This window comes from Anopheles merus, chromosome 2R, assembly GCF_017562075.2.
Source record: "Anopheles merus strain MAF chromosome 2R, AmerM5.1, whole genome shotgun sequence".
Lineage (NCBI taxonomy): Eukaryota > Metazoa > Arthropoda > Insecta > Diptera > Culicidae > Anopheles > Anopheles merus.
This window is the reverse complement of record NC_054082.1, coordinates 48,276,347-48,293,120: the sequence shown is the minus strand read 5'-3', so window position 1 is coordinate 48,293,120 and position 16,774 is coordinate 48,276,347. Positions and strand designations below refer to the sequence as shown.

At 43.9% G+C, this 16,774-nt stretch overlaps 1 protein-coding gene across 8 annotated transcripts in view; it reads left to right on the top strand.

Annotated features, from left to right (window-relative positions):
- The window catches only part of LOC121591009 (neurexin-1), an 86,461-nt gene that overhangs the window by 44,537 nt on the left and 25,150 nt on the right, over nucleotides 1-16,774 (top strand). For all 8 annotated transcript variants that reach the window (XM_041911298.1, XM_041911296.1, XM_041911300.1 and 5 more), the window contains exons 7-11: nucleotides 5,282-5,431; nucleotides 11,421-11,581; nucleotides 11,888-11,914; nucleotides 15,425-15,583; nucleotides 15,673-15,825. In XM_041911298.1, coding sequence (XP_041767232.1) covers nucleotides 5,282-5,431; nucleotides 11,421-11,581; nucleotides 11,888-11,914; nucleotides 15,425-15,583; nucleotides 15,673-15,825 — 650 coding nt within the window. The remainder of the gene's footprint in view (nucleotides 1-5,281; nucleotides 5,432-11,420; nucleotides 11,582-11,887; nucleotides 11,915-15,424; nucleotides 15,584-15,672; nucleotides 15,826-16,774) is intronic.

The window sequence follows — 16,774 nt, the reverse complement described above, 5'->3', positions numbered from 1 at the left end:
GAGACATACATTTATGTTCCATTTTGGTGCGGTTTGCTGCATTATCTAAACTCTAGTAAGCTTTAGTTGCATGCAACGAAGTAACGTACTATCCGGATTTGCCTTGGTTTCTGGGAAGTAAAACATTTACATACTCTTTAAATATCTTTTTAGTCCTTGATTGGGATAAAGCACTGGTCTGTTTTCCTTAGAGCCTGACTGGATGATTTCCACCATTTGCTAGGGTAACTTGATTCATCCTTGTCTGTGTTAGTTTTCATCCGCAGTATAATAATGAGTACCATATATCTTACCTACGGACTCCTCAAACAGTCTCTTTCATGGTGAATGTGCTAGGCACGTTGCATTGTACGCTCGTAGATATTGAGCAGCCCGTCTCGGTACAGCCATCTCCGATCCGATTGAATGTGAGGAACTTTACACAACCTTGCTCCACATTCAAGGATATTATGCCGGTGGTAATAAATATGAATTTCAAATCAGGCTAAAATATCTCACCGTCCCGGCAGATGTGGCAGCCTAGAGTTTACATGGCACACTGATCCAGGGTTTAAGCTGAGTGGAAGCGCTGATGATGCTATGAATAAAAACGGATTTTGACCGTTTCTATCCAGATTGTATGGAACACTAGTGCTTGTATGTAACCGCGTCGGCCCCATTTTTCCCAGCTCCCCTTACATCGGTGCATGATTAACATTAAAACTCTGGCCAGTGCTTGGTGGTATCAAAGGCACCAGGCGTTTAGATTGAATTTTGGAATGCATGACAACGGGTTGATGTGATAGGAGACGATGTAGGTTGCGAGAACGGGTGCCGCTCCATTTCGATGCGCTGGTGCAGATTGTCCTTGGGGAATATTTAGGAACATCCACCGACCCATTACACCGAAAAGATGCCCATCCCCGTTTGCAGAGACGGACAGATTTTCAGAGCATGCGAGAAAGAAGGATAGAAAGCGTGTCTTTTACAATTTGCAAACTTCAGTCAGGATTTAATTTTATTTCACGGTTCTGTGTCACACACCTTTCGGGCTTTTCTACGATGAAGCCGTACCTAACAGACCAACTCAGCATAGCGGTAAAGATCCTAAATTTAGTACAACCATCTACCGTTGCTAGAGCGCAACAAACAAGCTTACATGTCGCGACCGTCGAGGACATTTTATCGCTCTTACACAGCCTTCGCTGACTTTTCGAGCATGCCGTTCGGAACGAGCTGTCCTTGCGAAACACAGATTGGGGCGACCGGTGGTGAGGGCGAGATTTTTGGCTATGATGGGCACCGTGCCAAGGGAACAGCGCAAATGGAGGCTCGTGCCATTTTATTGCTAAAGATAGGAACCACTCACGCGCGAGCGAAGGTGCGACCTGATGATAGACTAAAAATAAATGTAATATTCTCGTGCGCCTCCATCAGATTGAGCACCAGTCCAAAATTTTGGTAGCTTGTAAAATGTATAATTGGAAACGATGAAACAGAGTGGCAGTTTGAAAAATGTTTAAAGAGGATTGAGTGTAAAGTGATTATATGTACAAAGCTTGGCCGGATACACTGATATGATTAACAGCCACGAACATAACATACATGCATATTAAAATAATCATATGAACATTTTCTTAACAAGGGCCTGCCTGTACCACTAGTGGGCTTGGCTTTTAGTGACTTACTGATTGCACATAGTAGGATAGGCAGTCCTACGTATGAGTTAACGATCCATTTAACAACATTCCATCGGGGCTTGAATCCCTGACGGGAATGTTTTTAAATCGTACGCGTTGACGATGATCGGCCAAAGAACTATTAAATAAAAAAAAGCGTGTATCTACAAATCCGCGTACATGAGGACTACCTGCCTCATGTACTAAAGGCAGATCTTGAAAGCTGTGATTGGAGGTCAAAAAGAAGAGAAAGCGTTTTAATATCACAAATTTCAAAAGAAAGTCAGTAATTGGTATTGTATCAATTCTCGTGTCGCATGCGTTTTTGTCGCTTATTGCCAATAATTGTTAATACTCACCAGGCTGCTCCATGTATGAGATATCTTAAGAAAGTCAAACATAAATTGAAATGAAAGAATCAAATATAGTTAACATAAGTTAATAGTTAACAATTTATATATAAGATCAAACATCAAATTGAATTTAATCGCTCCATCGTGTATTTTACTGTAATTGATATAAGTAATGCCATCTCACTGTTCTTTCATCCTGAGGCAAATGGAGACGCCCGGTCATTGTCAAATCAATGTGTTCAAATCATGCCAAAAATATTTTTTAAAGTTTAAAAATATATTAGCAATGACATCAGTTTCCCGAGTATCCAGGCTTTTCCTTAGTATACTTTGTATGTTTGTTCGCCATGAGCTTGAATCGTATTGATGGTCGAAGTTGTCAACTTAATTTCACGGACAGCTTCATTTCCATGAATGTACGCACACCGAAATAAATCTTATTAAAGTAAGATCTGATGGTGTCTAAATCTACGCATTGATTGATTTATTCAATGAATGTATGTGATTTTAATTCACACCCTTGTGCGTCACACTGCTCAAATTCAGTAGAGGCTTTGCAAAGGGCTTTGCATTTTCCCACTCACACCACACTTTTGTTGGTAAGCATGGGGTACCGCTCGAAAAATAATGTTGTGTTGTGATACAACGAGTCAAAGTCATCCTCGCTTTTGTCATCGTGTACCACATCCATTAGGAAACGGAAACGCTAACATCAACCGATCGTACCCAATCTCCTCTTCTCGAATTTTAACACCCAAAATATCAAACCACCCACACAAACGACCACTTTACCCTCTTCAATCCATGGAATGCTAGAAATGCACTTCGGCGAAGCGGTTCCCACGCCTGACCCTCCCCCCCCCTCCCCCCAAACCTCCAATAATGATGAAAGCTGACCAACGGGTTGGGTTGGCCGGTTGAACGTATGCCGCCGATTTCAAAGCTCTGCTGTGTTCAGCCCCATTCGCAAGCCCTTCTTTTTCTCTCCTGTCCTTCCGTTCTCTTTTTTTTTCTCATGTCCCACCGGGCAAGCAGATTGGCGAATACGATCGTAAATTTTGTGCCCGCCGCCTACCAAAGGCATTTAAACTGCGTGGTAAACAGCGACCATGTACATCAATTTGCCGGGCGTACACTGCTGCAGCTGGTGCAATGCAGTTGCAAATACCACAATATAGATCGCACGTGTGTGTCGTGTTCCGCGTTCTACGCGTGCTGCATTTGTTGGAAGAATGTGAATTGGGTCGCAGTTTGAATTTTGGTCGCTCGCACTGTGAGGACCACTATGGCTACTAGTGAGATAGTTTGATGTGCTTTACAGTAGCATGTGTGACAAATCCATTGCTGTTATTAATGTGGTCCATGACGCTTTTATTGTTTGAATAGAGCATTGAGCTTCATTGCACGTGGAAGATTATATTATAAACATAACAAACAAACATGCGAACTGTTTGACTACATTAAATAACTGTAAATACGAATTCAATAACAGTATGGTATAAACAAATATATTACTAAAAAGAACGGCATTAGTTCTTGGAAATTTGCCAATTTCAGTTCAAAGACATTATCTCGTAAGAGTTTTGTGTTCAAGACTCATGGATTATGAAGCAAATGTGGTCTCAACAACATTAAACGCAAACGATAACCTTTCCTCACACTCGCAATCAGCCATTCAACCATTCCCTGCAATAGAACACGTGAATCAGCAGAGCATAGATAGAACAAGTGAATCACAATCTAAGTGCGTTAAGCAAACACCGGGGAACAGCCAGAATACCGCACGTGATCGGGTCCGACGGATGGCAGTGAGACGAACGGTCGATAATTTTTTGGAAAATATTCACCACCCAGCCAACCATCTCGATCTTGCATCCGAATCTAGTTGGGATGTAGATGAAAGAGATAACGAACCGACGGCTGCATTCGACGCATGCTCTACGGTGGCTATGAACTCAAGCAAATAAGATTAATTGTCCTTCGGATGCTAACCATTTCTGCTGCAAGTCCTGCTGCGATGGGCTGGAAGATTTCGTCGTTTCACCTTTTTTTAACAAACACAACCCTACCGGTTGGTATATTCGAGCAAGTGTTGAACGAGTTGCTTCTGAGCTTGTCCTTTTCTGCTCGATGGTACGGTCGATCCACTGCAGGCACTGTCGAAAGGGGTTTCCGGACCGCATCGATCCGAGCCTCACATGATAAATAATCGTAAAAGGATAATAAAAATAATAATATTTGGCCAGCAGCCAACCGTCGGCACGGTTCTTCGGGGATGCGACACTCCCGCCCTCTCTGGGCGATGTCTCAGCAGCAGCACAATGTTTGGCACCCGCAGTGAACGTTCCGACGAGTCACGGAAAGGCAGCAGAGGAGGATAAAATGGGCTGAAATATAAACTGGAGCATCATTAAAAATTTTAAGGACCCAAGAATAGACCGCCGGAAGACATAGCTTCCGGATAAGAGCGTTGGTGGTGTTTGCCGTCGAATTTTGCTTATCTCACCGTTTCCCAGTGCACTCGGGTCCCCTGATTTTAATTACGATCACATGGACAACCACTTGAAAGTGGTAACATCGGACGATCCCGCAGCTTTCCAAGCTCCTCACGTCGGTGAAATGAAATGCTAATAGCTTACCCAGAAGAGAAGCAAAATGGACGCCTTGCGGTTGTTGTTCGTTTAGACTCGTTGAGCAGTCCGAGCCATTGACTAGAAGCTATGGTTGCTTTTTCTTGGGACTATCTCTCTCTCTCTCTCTCTCTTTGTCGCTCTCTCTCTCTCTCTTTGCCGCTCTCTCTCTCTCTCTCTCTTTGTCTCTCTCTGTCGTTCTCCCTTCTCTCTCTCTCTTATGTTATACTTTTTCGCTCTTCCGTTGTCTTCGGTGTTAGAGGGAGTGCCGGATCGGACGTGAATGTTGATGACAAATAAATTAACGATAAGCGATAATTTATAGAATCGACGTGAAAGTGCCATTCGCGATAACCCGACGACTTTGCCACCGCAATAGCTATCAACGCATCATGCCCGATCGATGCAGTCGCTATAATTTACAGGATAAACAACAGTATCGCAGAATAATGATGTTGTTGGAAGGATGTATCTTAACAGAATAACTTAATTTTTTAGCCATGAATAAAGATTTGCTCACGCTTGTGACAGATGACAAGCGTTACCTGGGCCGGGCCTTTGATAATCATTTCAGCATCGTAGACAGCAGTACACAAGCGAGCGACTAACCCATTTTCTTCACCCATTGTTTCATTCGCAGACAAAGCACCGTCGGAGGCAACGTTCCGGGGCACCGAATTCCTTTCGTACGATCTGGGACAGACGGGCGGGGAACCGATCGTTAGCGCCCAGGATGCCATCACGCTCTACTTTCGTACCCGCCAGCCGAACGGGTTGCTGTTCTACACCGGTAAGTCTAATGTTGCTAGCTGTGGAAATGCTTGCAGATTTACCCCATGCTCGTAGCAGTAGTAGTTTGTTGGTTTTTGGAATGTTCGCGCCCGGTATGATTTAAGTGCGACCATTTTCTTTTATCGCATCTTGGTAACAATCAACTGCAGTGGCAGTGGGATTAAACGATAATTTAATTTTCCGGCAGTGGCTGGCCAGGCTGGCCGTCCTGCATTGAGCGATAGCAGTAGCACAATTTGCCTACAGCTTAGCACGACGGCGAACGTGCGAATGTTTCCAGGTATTCGTGACACAATAAAAGCTCCAATCTACTTGGTCAGCAACGGTTGGTCATATCCTTTCTAAGGGACAAAACAAATCGTAAAATAAAGAATCCTCATTCGGTGTTTCCGAGAGCATCCCAGACCCACACTCACCAATAAACTGTCGAGGGATAGCTGCTAGGGTTAGCGATGCCTAAGGTAAGGTTAAATCGATGGTTTTGACCTGCGAGCGAACAAAGAACGGACAGGTAGACGACCACCACTCGAGTGACAAAGTGTGCTGAAAGATATAAAATTCCTTACGATGTTCCATGTCCCGTGCTTACCGGGACCAATGCAATGAACGAGAGGGTCTGGGTGATACGGCATGTGTATACACGCCATAAAAATATTACCTAATGCGTTGTGCCCGCACACACGCACAGGCCTAGAGTGACAGGTTTGTCTTTACAGAGTATCACTGAATTTATTCCCCTCCCCCGGGTATGGTTCCTTGAAAACCGACTGTACATTTGGTCACATTTCGACGCTTCCCTTGCTCGTGTTCGTTTTACGATTGTCGCCTTAGCGCTACTGCTTAGGTTAACTTTCACAATCAGAAACTGACAGCGAAATATGAGAGTCAAAATGTTGAAAGGGATGCTAGAACAGTATGAGTGTACTCATACTACGTTGGTAGACTCTGACACTCATCGCGCAGCAGCCGTCTGAAAACAATAAAGCTTGTCACCTTACCCTACGCTCTATTCCACCATTTTTCAGTTAGTTTGTGTTACATCCAACGCAAGCCCCTTTCCGTGAGGTTTCTTTTCATTTTTTTATCACTCTGAGTTCAAAAACCAAACTTTCAATGGTGCTGCCATCTCCTCTGAACCGGACCTAACCAACGCTACTGTAAATTGTGAGTTGTGGGATTGAGCTTCCCGCGTGTTTTTCCTTTCACCATTGCTGCCATCATCTGAACTCGGCTAGGTTCCATCCCATACCGCACTTTGCTTTTCCTCATGATTCTGTCTTTTTTCACATACACACACCTTGAAACCTTCCCACCGTTCCAAGCCAACCCCTCCGCATCGTTTCCATCGTTCAAATCCTGATCTTCCAGCCGAGTGGGAGTGGGAAACGATAAACGGCAAGCATCTTTTATGGGTGGATGTAATCTAATTAAGATAATTGCTGCTTTGGCCTTCTATGGATGGTTCCCGCGCGTACGAATAAGCCGGGTGAAGATAAAACGATAAAGATCGGGCAGCGAACAGGCAGGCTCTCCGTAAAATGGTGCACTTCTGGTCACCGGGATCTTTAGTGCGGCTGCTGCTTTTTTAAAGCACGAAGCAGTAAACCTAACGGGCTGTGGTATTTAGTGCGGAATTCTCCTTAACTACTTAATGTGTACCCTTTTTATACCAATGGAATAGTTTTAACTTAGCAAATGCAATGTACATGAATGTTTGTGCACTTGTATTTTGTTGTTGTGATAGGTTTACTATTTCATGAACATTGCTTAAACAAGTTCAGCTCTTACAAATGCCACGGGACAGCAAGAAAAAAGGTTTAATATTTTAAAATATGACACAACCAGTTACACTTCATCGCACAAATCGATCCAGAAATGGATTGATTACCCACGCGTTGGTGCGTTTTTCGATGAGAAAATCAATTTTCCTCATTAAATTTTCATTATCGAACATCGAGCCCTGTGTAGCCTTACTCGTGTGTTCGAGTTGTTCCGATTTTTCTCATTTGCGCAAACGGGTGTATCAAACTGGACTAACTTCCCCGTAGCCCCAGTTGCCACGATACTAAACCGGCGGTCGATGTAGGTATCCTGTCTCGAATATCGCTGTGGCTGTGTGGCATTTCCACGAAACACTCGTTTATAGCAAAACGGGACGCTCGATTTGCTCGAATTGTGCAATCCAAAAGCAGATACACACGGGTAGAGTTGAGGAGCAGTTCAGAGCGTTACCTGGGTTTGAGAAATTCAAGTAGTGAAAAGAAGAGAGAGAATGGAAGAGAGAGAGAGAGACAGAGAAAAAACATAGAGAAAGAGAGAGAGAGAGAGAGAGCGAATGAGCGAATAAATTGGTAGCAAAAATGTGGAGGAAATATTTATACCGAATCAAATTAAAATTGATTTGATTTGTTTACCAAGAGATGGACGTTAGTGTGTGTTTGTGGCTACTAGCCGTTGTGTGTTTGAGTAGCTGGGTATCTGTGACGGAATTGTGTACGAGACCAGAGATGAATGTTTTCGTCCAAATCGACCCCGAACCCGAGAGAACACCCGTTTTTCATCCGACGAAAAGACGGAATGCTGGGCATGCTATAAATAGACACCTGGAATGGATGGTTACGTGAAAAATAGATTATCCGTTGGTCCTTTAAATCATTGGCCTGGCTGGTTCCGGAAGCCTGCGACCGGGACCTGTTGGTGGGAAAGCGATCAAAAGCACGTGGAAAGCGGATGTGGTGTACGCGTAGCCGGGAAAAGCGATTTCATTGTTCAGCGCAGGACAGAAAATCGGCGAACCCTTGGCTGGTGATAGTGGACGTAATCCATGGCCTATATTAATTGCGAAATGTATTTTTGATGCATAAGTGAGTGAGCTATGGTAGTACATAAACTATTTAGCTGAACTCGATGGCATTAAACACACATTGAATATGCTTTTCAAATAATTCACTCTTGCAATTCGTTTTATACGAAAAAATAGGTCATCGTAAAGCTCTGTATGTGGTTTGCGATAATCACCTGTGTTAAGTTTGATACATGTCCACTACATTCGGCTATCACCGTTCAAAAAAGCTCGGACAAAGTTAGTTTACAAACAACGAGTGATAAAGTAAACTGCAAGAGTTGTGAATTTAACTGTTTATTCTCAGTACATACACAGACATCTTTCGCATTTGCCTGTGGGGGAACATATAACACATTCCTGTGCAAAGTTGTCATCATCAGAATCCCACCACTCGGTCATCAGCATCGTTCTTCGATTATCATGACGGCGAACTCATTGGCAACCAGTCCATGGAAGTACCATTAATCCGGGTCAGACTTTGTCAGGAATTAACTGATGTACTAAGTACCGTCTCCGCATGCACAGTGACGTTGGAGTAGAGGCAACGTGCGCAAGGGGCAATACTGACAGCACCCGAGGAGGAAATGTGCGGTAGGAAATATCGAAAGAATAGTTGATTGATGGACTCCCGGCGCATCAACCTTCACTAGCCAGCAAAGGTCATTATTCATCATTTATCCACGCTGCTTCATTTGTCCATAGTAGGCTGCTGACGTTCCAAGTCAAGCTCGCAGCCAGAAACGCTTTCAACGGGCAGCAACATTTACGACGTACTTACATTTTGCCGAAAGTGCGGCCATGGATCGATCGGAGTTGGGTTCATTATTTTCTTTAGCTTAGTTAATTGAACCAAGTGTGGAAAATATTCATTTAACGAGCAATTATCAAACATTTTCGTGGATGCTATCGATGAGGGAATGGAAGGTAACTTCGTGGGCATTCAACTCAATTGATTTTCTTTCTTAGCCACAACACAAAGTGTTGATAGCTAAAGTTTTTTTTTTTTGCCGTTTTCACACTATGTACCTAACCCCATCAAATCGGGTTGCTCCTAGTTGTGCTGTTTGTGACTGTCAGTTGGTCGCTCCGTACAGCTTCGCGGCATAATTGACGCTTCCCAACAGAATCGGTTCTCGACCCCAAACAAACGACCAATCAATGGCCCTAACGAAGCGGGCGGGCACGATTGCTAAAAAACGAAGAATCCACTATCAATCATAAACGGTCCTGTTCTCTTTATTCGTGCCATTCCGTTCGCTTGCACCGTTTGGCAGGCGTACGCGGCCGCATTGTTCGGTTAGGTCATTACGATGCACTGCCGCCAATCCATGACCTCGTGTAATGAACGTTCGCCCCGTGGTACGCTGGCACATAGAAAATACAATCGATCAAAAAGAGCTTTTTAAATTGGGCTCGTAGACGCTAGTGCCAGCGTCATGCAATTTGCTTCCAGCACGCATCCTGCCAGCAAGCAGAGGCACGCTCTTCACGGTGCCAGCACCAGCAACCATTCTTTGTCAGCTTCTTCTTGGCAGCAAGGGCTAGTGAGGATCACGATAAGACGACGGAGGAGTGCAAATTGCCACCAGCAATTTAGTCACGGTTTTTGAGGATAACTTGTGGAAAATGGTAAAGGGAAAATGGTCGCGGTGGTCTGAATTTATACACACCATCGCAATCGAGCCAAAGCGGTGGACTATGCCAATCGATGTACTATCGTGCCTCTTCTCACGATTGATTACGCGCAAAAAAAAACTGCCTGGGAGAGTTTATGCTGTGGCTGATAGGATGATGAAATAACTTTCATGATGCTTCAATGCGAAAATTGGGCAACCGGTCTCCGTGACTATGTTTAAGCGCACTGCAACAGTATAACAGCACCCGACAGGTTCCATAAAAATGTTGCGATCAAACTCATTACTCTGACGGTGTCATTAATTACTGTAGCTGTTTGTGGTCTGAGCTCCAATAGGTTTTATGCTGAATTCAAATGAAGCACAACCTTGCACTTTTACCCTAATTCATAAAACGTTCATAGAACGAAATAAAAACAAAAGTGCCATAATTATTACAGTTTTATCTAATGTCAGAAAAGTATCGTCTAAAATAAAAAATGTATATACTGCTTCGACAAAAAATGATTTTAAAATTACTACGTTCAGTTCAACCGAAACGTTTGTACTGATTGCATTTTGATTCCCACCTTAAATAATTCAAACCGGTGCGATGAACAAAATCCGTTACTAGTAGCTTACAAGAGAGTTATCAACAAAATCAATAACGCGTCGCATGGTGCGGTCGTAAATGTCACAACACAAATCGCTACAAGAAAAATGCATTTTTTCCAAACCTGCAATCATCGTTCGTTTCGATCTTACCACGCCATGGCCAGCATTCTGCTGCGTCCACCGCCATGGGCCATCAGCTCGTGAACACAATATCATTATTATTATGCATGCCACTGGAAAGTAGTTTTTGCAGTAATAATTCTCATCATATAACTTACAAAAACACTGTGCTTGCAAGGGGGAGATGTTGTGGTCGTTAGTGTTTCGGTCTTGCATGATTTGGTACGACCCCGTGGTGTAATATTTGAAAAATGTTAAGACGAAGCAAAAAGTCAAGCATTTATAACCATTACAGAGTAGAAAGGAGAGTGAAAATTATGTCCAAACCCTTACCGGAACATGAGTGCATAGAGAATGGTTGGTGTACTAAAAGTACATTGCTTTGCATCGCACACGATTCGTGTAAAGCGATGAAAGAACAGACCGTCCAGAGGAGTTCGTTAATGGAGCGAAGTTGTAAATCATTAATAAGGCAAAATTTAACGGTATTTTCGCTTCCTTCCATTTGCCGTAGAAAATTCGTTTTGTTGGAGGTATGGTTAAGATGTTACGAGCCTTTCAATTTCGTAAAGTAAAGCTTCACTATCCCTTCAGGAGAATAGCAATGAAAAGGTCAATAATTATTGGCTGTGTCTGCATAATTTCATGCATTTATTTATTTAGTTCCAGATATAACCGCCCACAAAAACCCTACTACACCAACCTTTTACATGGCCTGACATTAACGCAAGTATTTTTATCTCTTTGTTTCTTCCATGCTGCGAAACGCGCTCATCAACCTGCGGACAAAAAAGGTCACGGAACTGATTACCTGAATCTGGCTCTGCGTGACGGTGGTGTTTCGCTGACCATGGGCCTATCGAACGGGAAGCAAGAAATGCACATCAAACCATCCCGCGTACGCTTCGACGACCATCAATGGCACAAAGTTACGGTTCATCGGCGAATCCAAGAGGTAAGTTGGACTAGGGGGAAGGGTTTCAGGGGTTGGCTGCTTACAGGACCAGGTTAGGCCGTCTCTCTGTTGCTTAGTAATAGCCCACTTCTTAGCCTTTGCGCCGCACAGAGCTAAACTGAAAAATGGTTAGCGAACCAAACGGTTGAGCCGGCGAATAGTTACCTGTGGCAGCCCATTTTCAACTGTGTTCTTTCCCAAGAGTATATTCTAACTGTCCCCGGTACTGGGAAACTTTCCCTTTTTTCTGTTTACCGGCCATTTCATGCACACTGCTAACCATCGCTGCCCGCCGGCCGTGTGCAGATCTCATCGATAACGAGCTTCTGTCGGGTAAGTGTAATCGACCCAGGTCGAAGGAAAAATTCCACTTCGCACCACAGTAACGGCACCCACACCACACTACAGACCTTCGCCTTGAGTACGCGCTCGAGCCGAGCTAATTCAGTATCAATTTCAAATCTATTCCAATCCCATTTTCCGCTTTCCCATCTTGACTGGAAAGAGCTTGCTTTCGCTTACGCGACTGTTCGGTTCGATTCAATGATGTTGATCTGATTTCGGTCCGGGGTTGGGAAACGTATACCGCTAGCTTTCGCTAGAATATGCGTACGGAAGAAGTAATCTCTAGTCGTTTTTCCGCTTTTGTAGCGATGAAGAAATCTAACATTTCACACGGAGGATGTTTCGGTAGCGACGGTCTGGTCATAAGATTTACGTTTACATGTTTGTTTCGCTTTTTATTACGCTTATTCTGTATAACAATATCAATTGTTTCCTTTAAAGTGTATATTACTATTCAGGAGCGCACTAAACATACATAGGAGAATAGAAATACTTTTCAAGGTTTTGTAAATATTGCGACCAACTCTGGCAACAAAAAACATTCTTAACTGTAGTTAATGCTGTGAAACTTTTGACATTATTGCCCCCTCGTACCGTGTTGCGCTTCCAACTACACAAAGTGCAGAGCATTGACTTCAAAGGTCGACTCCACAGCCTTGGCCGTTTGGTTGTTTGAACCCTTTTATCCTAAACCTTTATTTTTATCAACAGACCGTAAAAAAGGCATTTTCCAGCAAACTTACATGAAAAAGAAGAACAAAGAAACGATACGTTAAAGTCTGAAACATTTCGCCCACCATTCGGTCAGTTACTACATCTCCTTCGGTTGGAAACGAATCGAAGGAGATGTAGTAAGATAGTTGTAGTGTTGTAGAGTTAACAATGGAATCACAACACACGTTGTACACATCCTCACCCAAGACAGTACCCCACGACGGTTCTACGAAGACTCTTGATATACCGGAACAATAGGCCCATCACACTTCTTGTGACCCGCAAGCACAGCGAGAACAACACTCAGCCCATCCACACATACACACATACAAACACTTGTTATCACTACCCTCTAAGATCAGCCAGGAAAGAATTAAAAGCCACGTAGTATACGTTCCGATTTTTTTTTGTGGACTTTCTTTTATGTTGTTTTAGGTTTTTTTCTTGGTTCACTAACCGAAACGACTTTTCATTTTTGCAGCTTACGTGAGAGTGAGCATTTTACCGACCGGAAATCGGAACGTTCCACGGTGGGCGAAGCGTTCCAAGTCAGATTTTTTGTTGTTGTGTGTGTAGACAAGACTTTGCTTTGTACTTCTATGATGTAGAACATTTTTGAGGTACTTCTATGCTTAATTTTACCAGCGTACTTCTTTTAATCTTGCCCTCCAACACTCCACAACCTAGCCACTTCACCAAGGCGCAAAGTGAGAATTGTGTTGCTTGCGAGGGTACGCCATACGCCGGACAGCACCGTTACTTCCGCACACGTCACAGTACACGGTACAGACGATTCAAAGATGAATTGTTTCTTTTGTTGCCTTAAGGACGATACATTCCTCGGACCACAACCTCACTCCAGACCGCACTCTTCAATACGGACGCGCAACAAAGGGCAAGACTCCATGCAACAATGGAGAATGCCGAAGCAAGAAGATACCGTGGAGGAAGAAGATAAAAGAACGCACACATACACTTGCTATGAGTTTTTTTTTTCACACAAAAGATCGAGGGCGAGAGTTTTTCCGCCTGAATGCTTTGAAATGCGAAGCTCAGCAGGTGAAGCCAATCGGTATGGCGGTGTGGAGGGCCGGAAACTCGGCCCCACTAGCCGGCATAGAACCAGTCTCTGTACACGACGGCTACCCTGTATGTAACCACTTTCCTAATTTCTTGGATAATGATCGTTAAGAAGATGATATTCTGGTGATGTTCGTACGGGTGTCTAGCATGACATGTGATATGAACTGGCGTGGCATTCTTCTTCCCCCAGTTTGCTTCGGCCGGAAATTGTACTCGGCGCTTACTTGTTTTGTTACCGTGCACCTTTTCTTAAGGCTTTCCGGGCTGTAGAACGCGCCGTCCGGCCTAATCATCAGTATCCGTGTGTGCCTCCATGAACAAAAGCAACACACGCTCTCAATGGAAATTAATGAGAGTGCTCTTTTTGTTGCTACTCTCTCTCTCTCTCTCTCTCTCTCTTGCCCTCGGTTACCTCGGTGGTTGTATTAACCGGGTAATCGATGTTTACGAATGGTGTCTGGTGCTACATACAAAAAAATCATCACCGGCTTGTGATCATTAATAAGAGCGCGCATACTGACCATGGCCATACGCTGTGCTTAAAACGCAAATGAATGAAAATGTCTGGGAGCTTTGCATAAAACATTTCGCCTGGTCTATTCAGTAAGTCAGCTGCCTAAGTTTTGCTTTTTGGTAGAGCGTTTATTGCCTGCTAACTTACACCCCTCAACAGATCTCCGTTGGGTTTGTTTCTCTAAATACAGCGTGGTTTATCTTAACTTTTACTTTTTGCGTAAGTTTTATATGCTGTAACCTATCCTAGATTGTTAGTTTTTGCCAACAAAATTGTACAAAATTAGATGCGGAACATACCGGCCGGGAGTTGGTTTCAAGACTTTACTTTGCTTCAATCCAACCAAACGCCAGGAATGCCAGGATGGTAAGAGGTGAGATAATAAAAACACAAACCCCCACGAAAGGTAGCGCCCTGAAAACAGAAGTCCACAAACAAGTCCGGTCGGAGCTGTTTGGCATTGTCACTACCAGTTCCCATCCATCCCCTTATCTCCCCTTCGCTCTAGCTTCGATTATCGTTACAACTGGAGACGGTTCCGTGCAGCAAAGTTCTCTTTTGTACAAGCATATCTTCCGGGCGTTGAAGTCTAGGACGAGGTTGCAGAGCGAACTTTATTTGTTCTACCGGAAGCAAAAACTTAACTGTTCTGAGATAGAACAGCAGAAGAACCGAAAAGGTTATTTCTTCCCTGGTTTTCACCTACTTTGTAGTTTTGTTTATGATAAACCGGGGTACACCGGTATCGTTATCAGCCAGGGCACATAGCACCCAAGGGTGCAGAGGAATACTGCGAGAATGGGAAATACGGATGGTAAAATTTGCTTAAAATTTGCTGCTACTGTTTATTCAATTCATTTGTGTAGCCAAAGCGTAATGCCTAAGTAGGAAATTGAATCCGGCAAAGGGAGCAGAGCTCGAGAAAACACTTCCAGAAATATCCGACCGGAAAGATTTTTTGTTGTTGTTGTTGCTTTGGCCGGGTTTGTTTCGGCAGAAGCGATAATTCATCTTAAGATTATAGCGCCCTTAATCCCCCGGCTAGATGGGAAAAACGCAATTGGCGATACAAACACCCACACACCAACACATACACACACACACTAATAGCTACAAAAGATCTAACCCATCTGTCTTCCTGTTTCCCCTCGTACCATCGTATAATTATTCGTCCCGGTCCCGAGCAGCTGGTCGCCGTTGTGGACGATGTGTACACGGACCATTCGCACATTGCCGGCAAGTTCACGATGCTTTCGTCGTCGCGTGTGTACGTGGGTGGTGCAGTTAATCCTCGAGCCCTTCTGGGAGCCCGTGTGCACAACAATTTCGTCGGCTGTCTGCGTAAGGTAAGGTGTTCTACCGCAAAAACACATAACTCCATCCCAGGTTTCGTTTTGGTCTCACCACGTGATATGTTTCTTTCCCGTTTTCGCAGGTGGAATTTTCTGCCGATACGCTGCGGTTGAATCTGATCGATCTGGCGCGCACCGGATCGAAGCTGATACAGGTTGCCGGACGCGTTGATTATACGTGTCCATCTGGGGACCCTCAGGATCCGGTTACATTCACCACGCGAGAATCGTATCTGGTAAGTGTCGGCACTTTCACACAATTTAACTTGTAGTATTAAAGTCTAAAGTCAGGGGTGAATTGTTTCAAACCGAAACGCAGCACGGGAACAAAACAAGGATCCACACAAGCTTTAGGTGCCTCCAGGGTATAAAGTGCCAGCAAAGTCATGTTTTTTGCTGCATCCGGTTGATTAACTTTGAACGATTCTCTTTCTGGTTCGGTTTTATTTGAACGCGTTACGCCATCTTGCATTATGCTGCACTACATACACACGGCTCTGCTCGCTAGCGATGGGCAGACTAAAGCGGATGGCTGGAGAGCGGGAGAAACTTTTCCTTCGCGGAACACAACATTTCCGCAGCAGCAACTTTACCCTTCTCAGAATTGAGCTTTTGGGCGAAAAACAGTTCGCACGTTCAACTAGCGCGCGTGGTGGTCGTAACCTTTTCTTCCTATGTAGATTTTATGCGGTGACGGAACTATGAAATTTCCTCGAACAAGTTGCTCTTGTTGCCTCAGTGTGTGTGTGTGTGAGTGCATGAGCAAAACTTTAAGCACGTTGGGGGCATTAATTTCAATCGCTTCATCTTTAAAGCACGACGCACCCACCCTCCCCACAGGGATGTGAATTTTAATGTGGTTTAAAATTGCGCTCTCTCAATGGCTTTAACGGAAATAAATTGTACAGTTTCTATCACCACCGCAAAAACATTTATATGTAGATAAAACTATCCACCAACGGTGGGTGATTGCGTGGCAAACAATATCTCCATCCACATCACTTGTGGTTTGGTGCATTGCATTCATGCAAATTCGCGAACTCCAAACAGCAGTGTAGTATGATTAGTAGAAATGTCAATTTCAACATCCGCTGTATCTTATCTCGTTAAACCGGAAAATTGCACTCCATTTAAACTTCATCTCCAACTCCGGGCAACTTATCTTAGAAAAGCTCGCATCACACG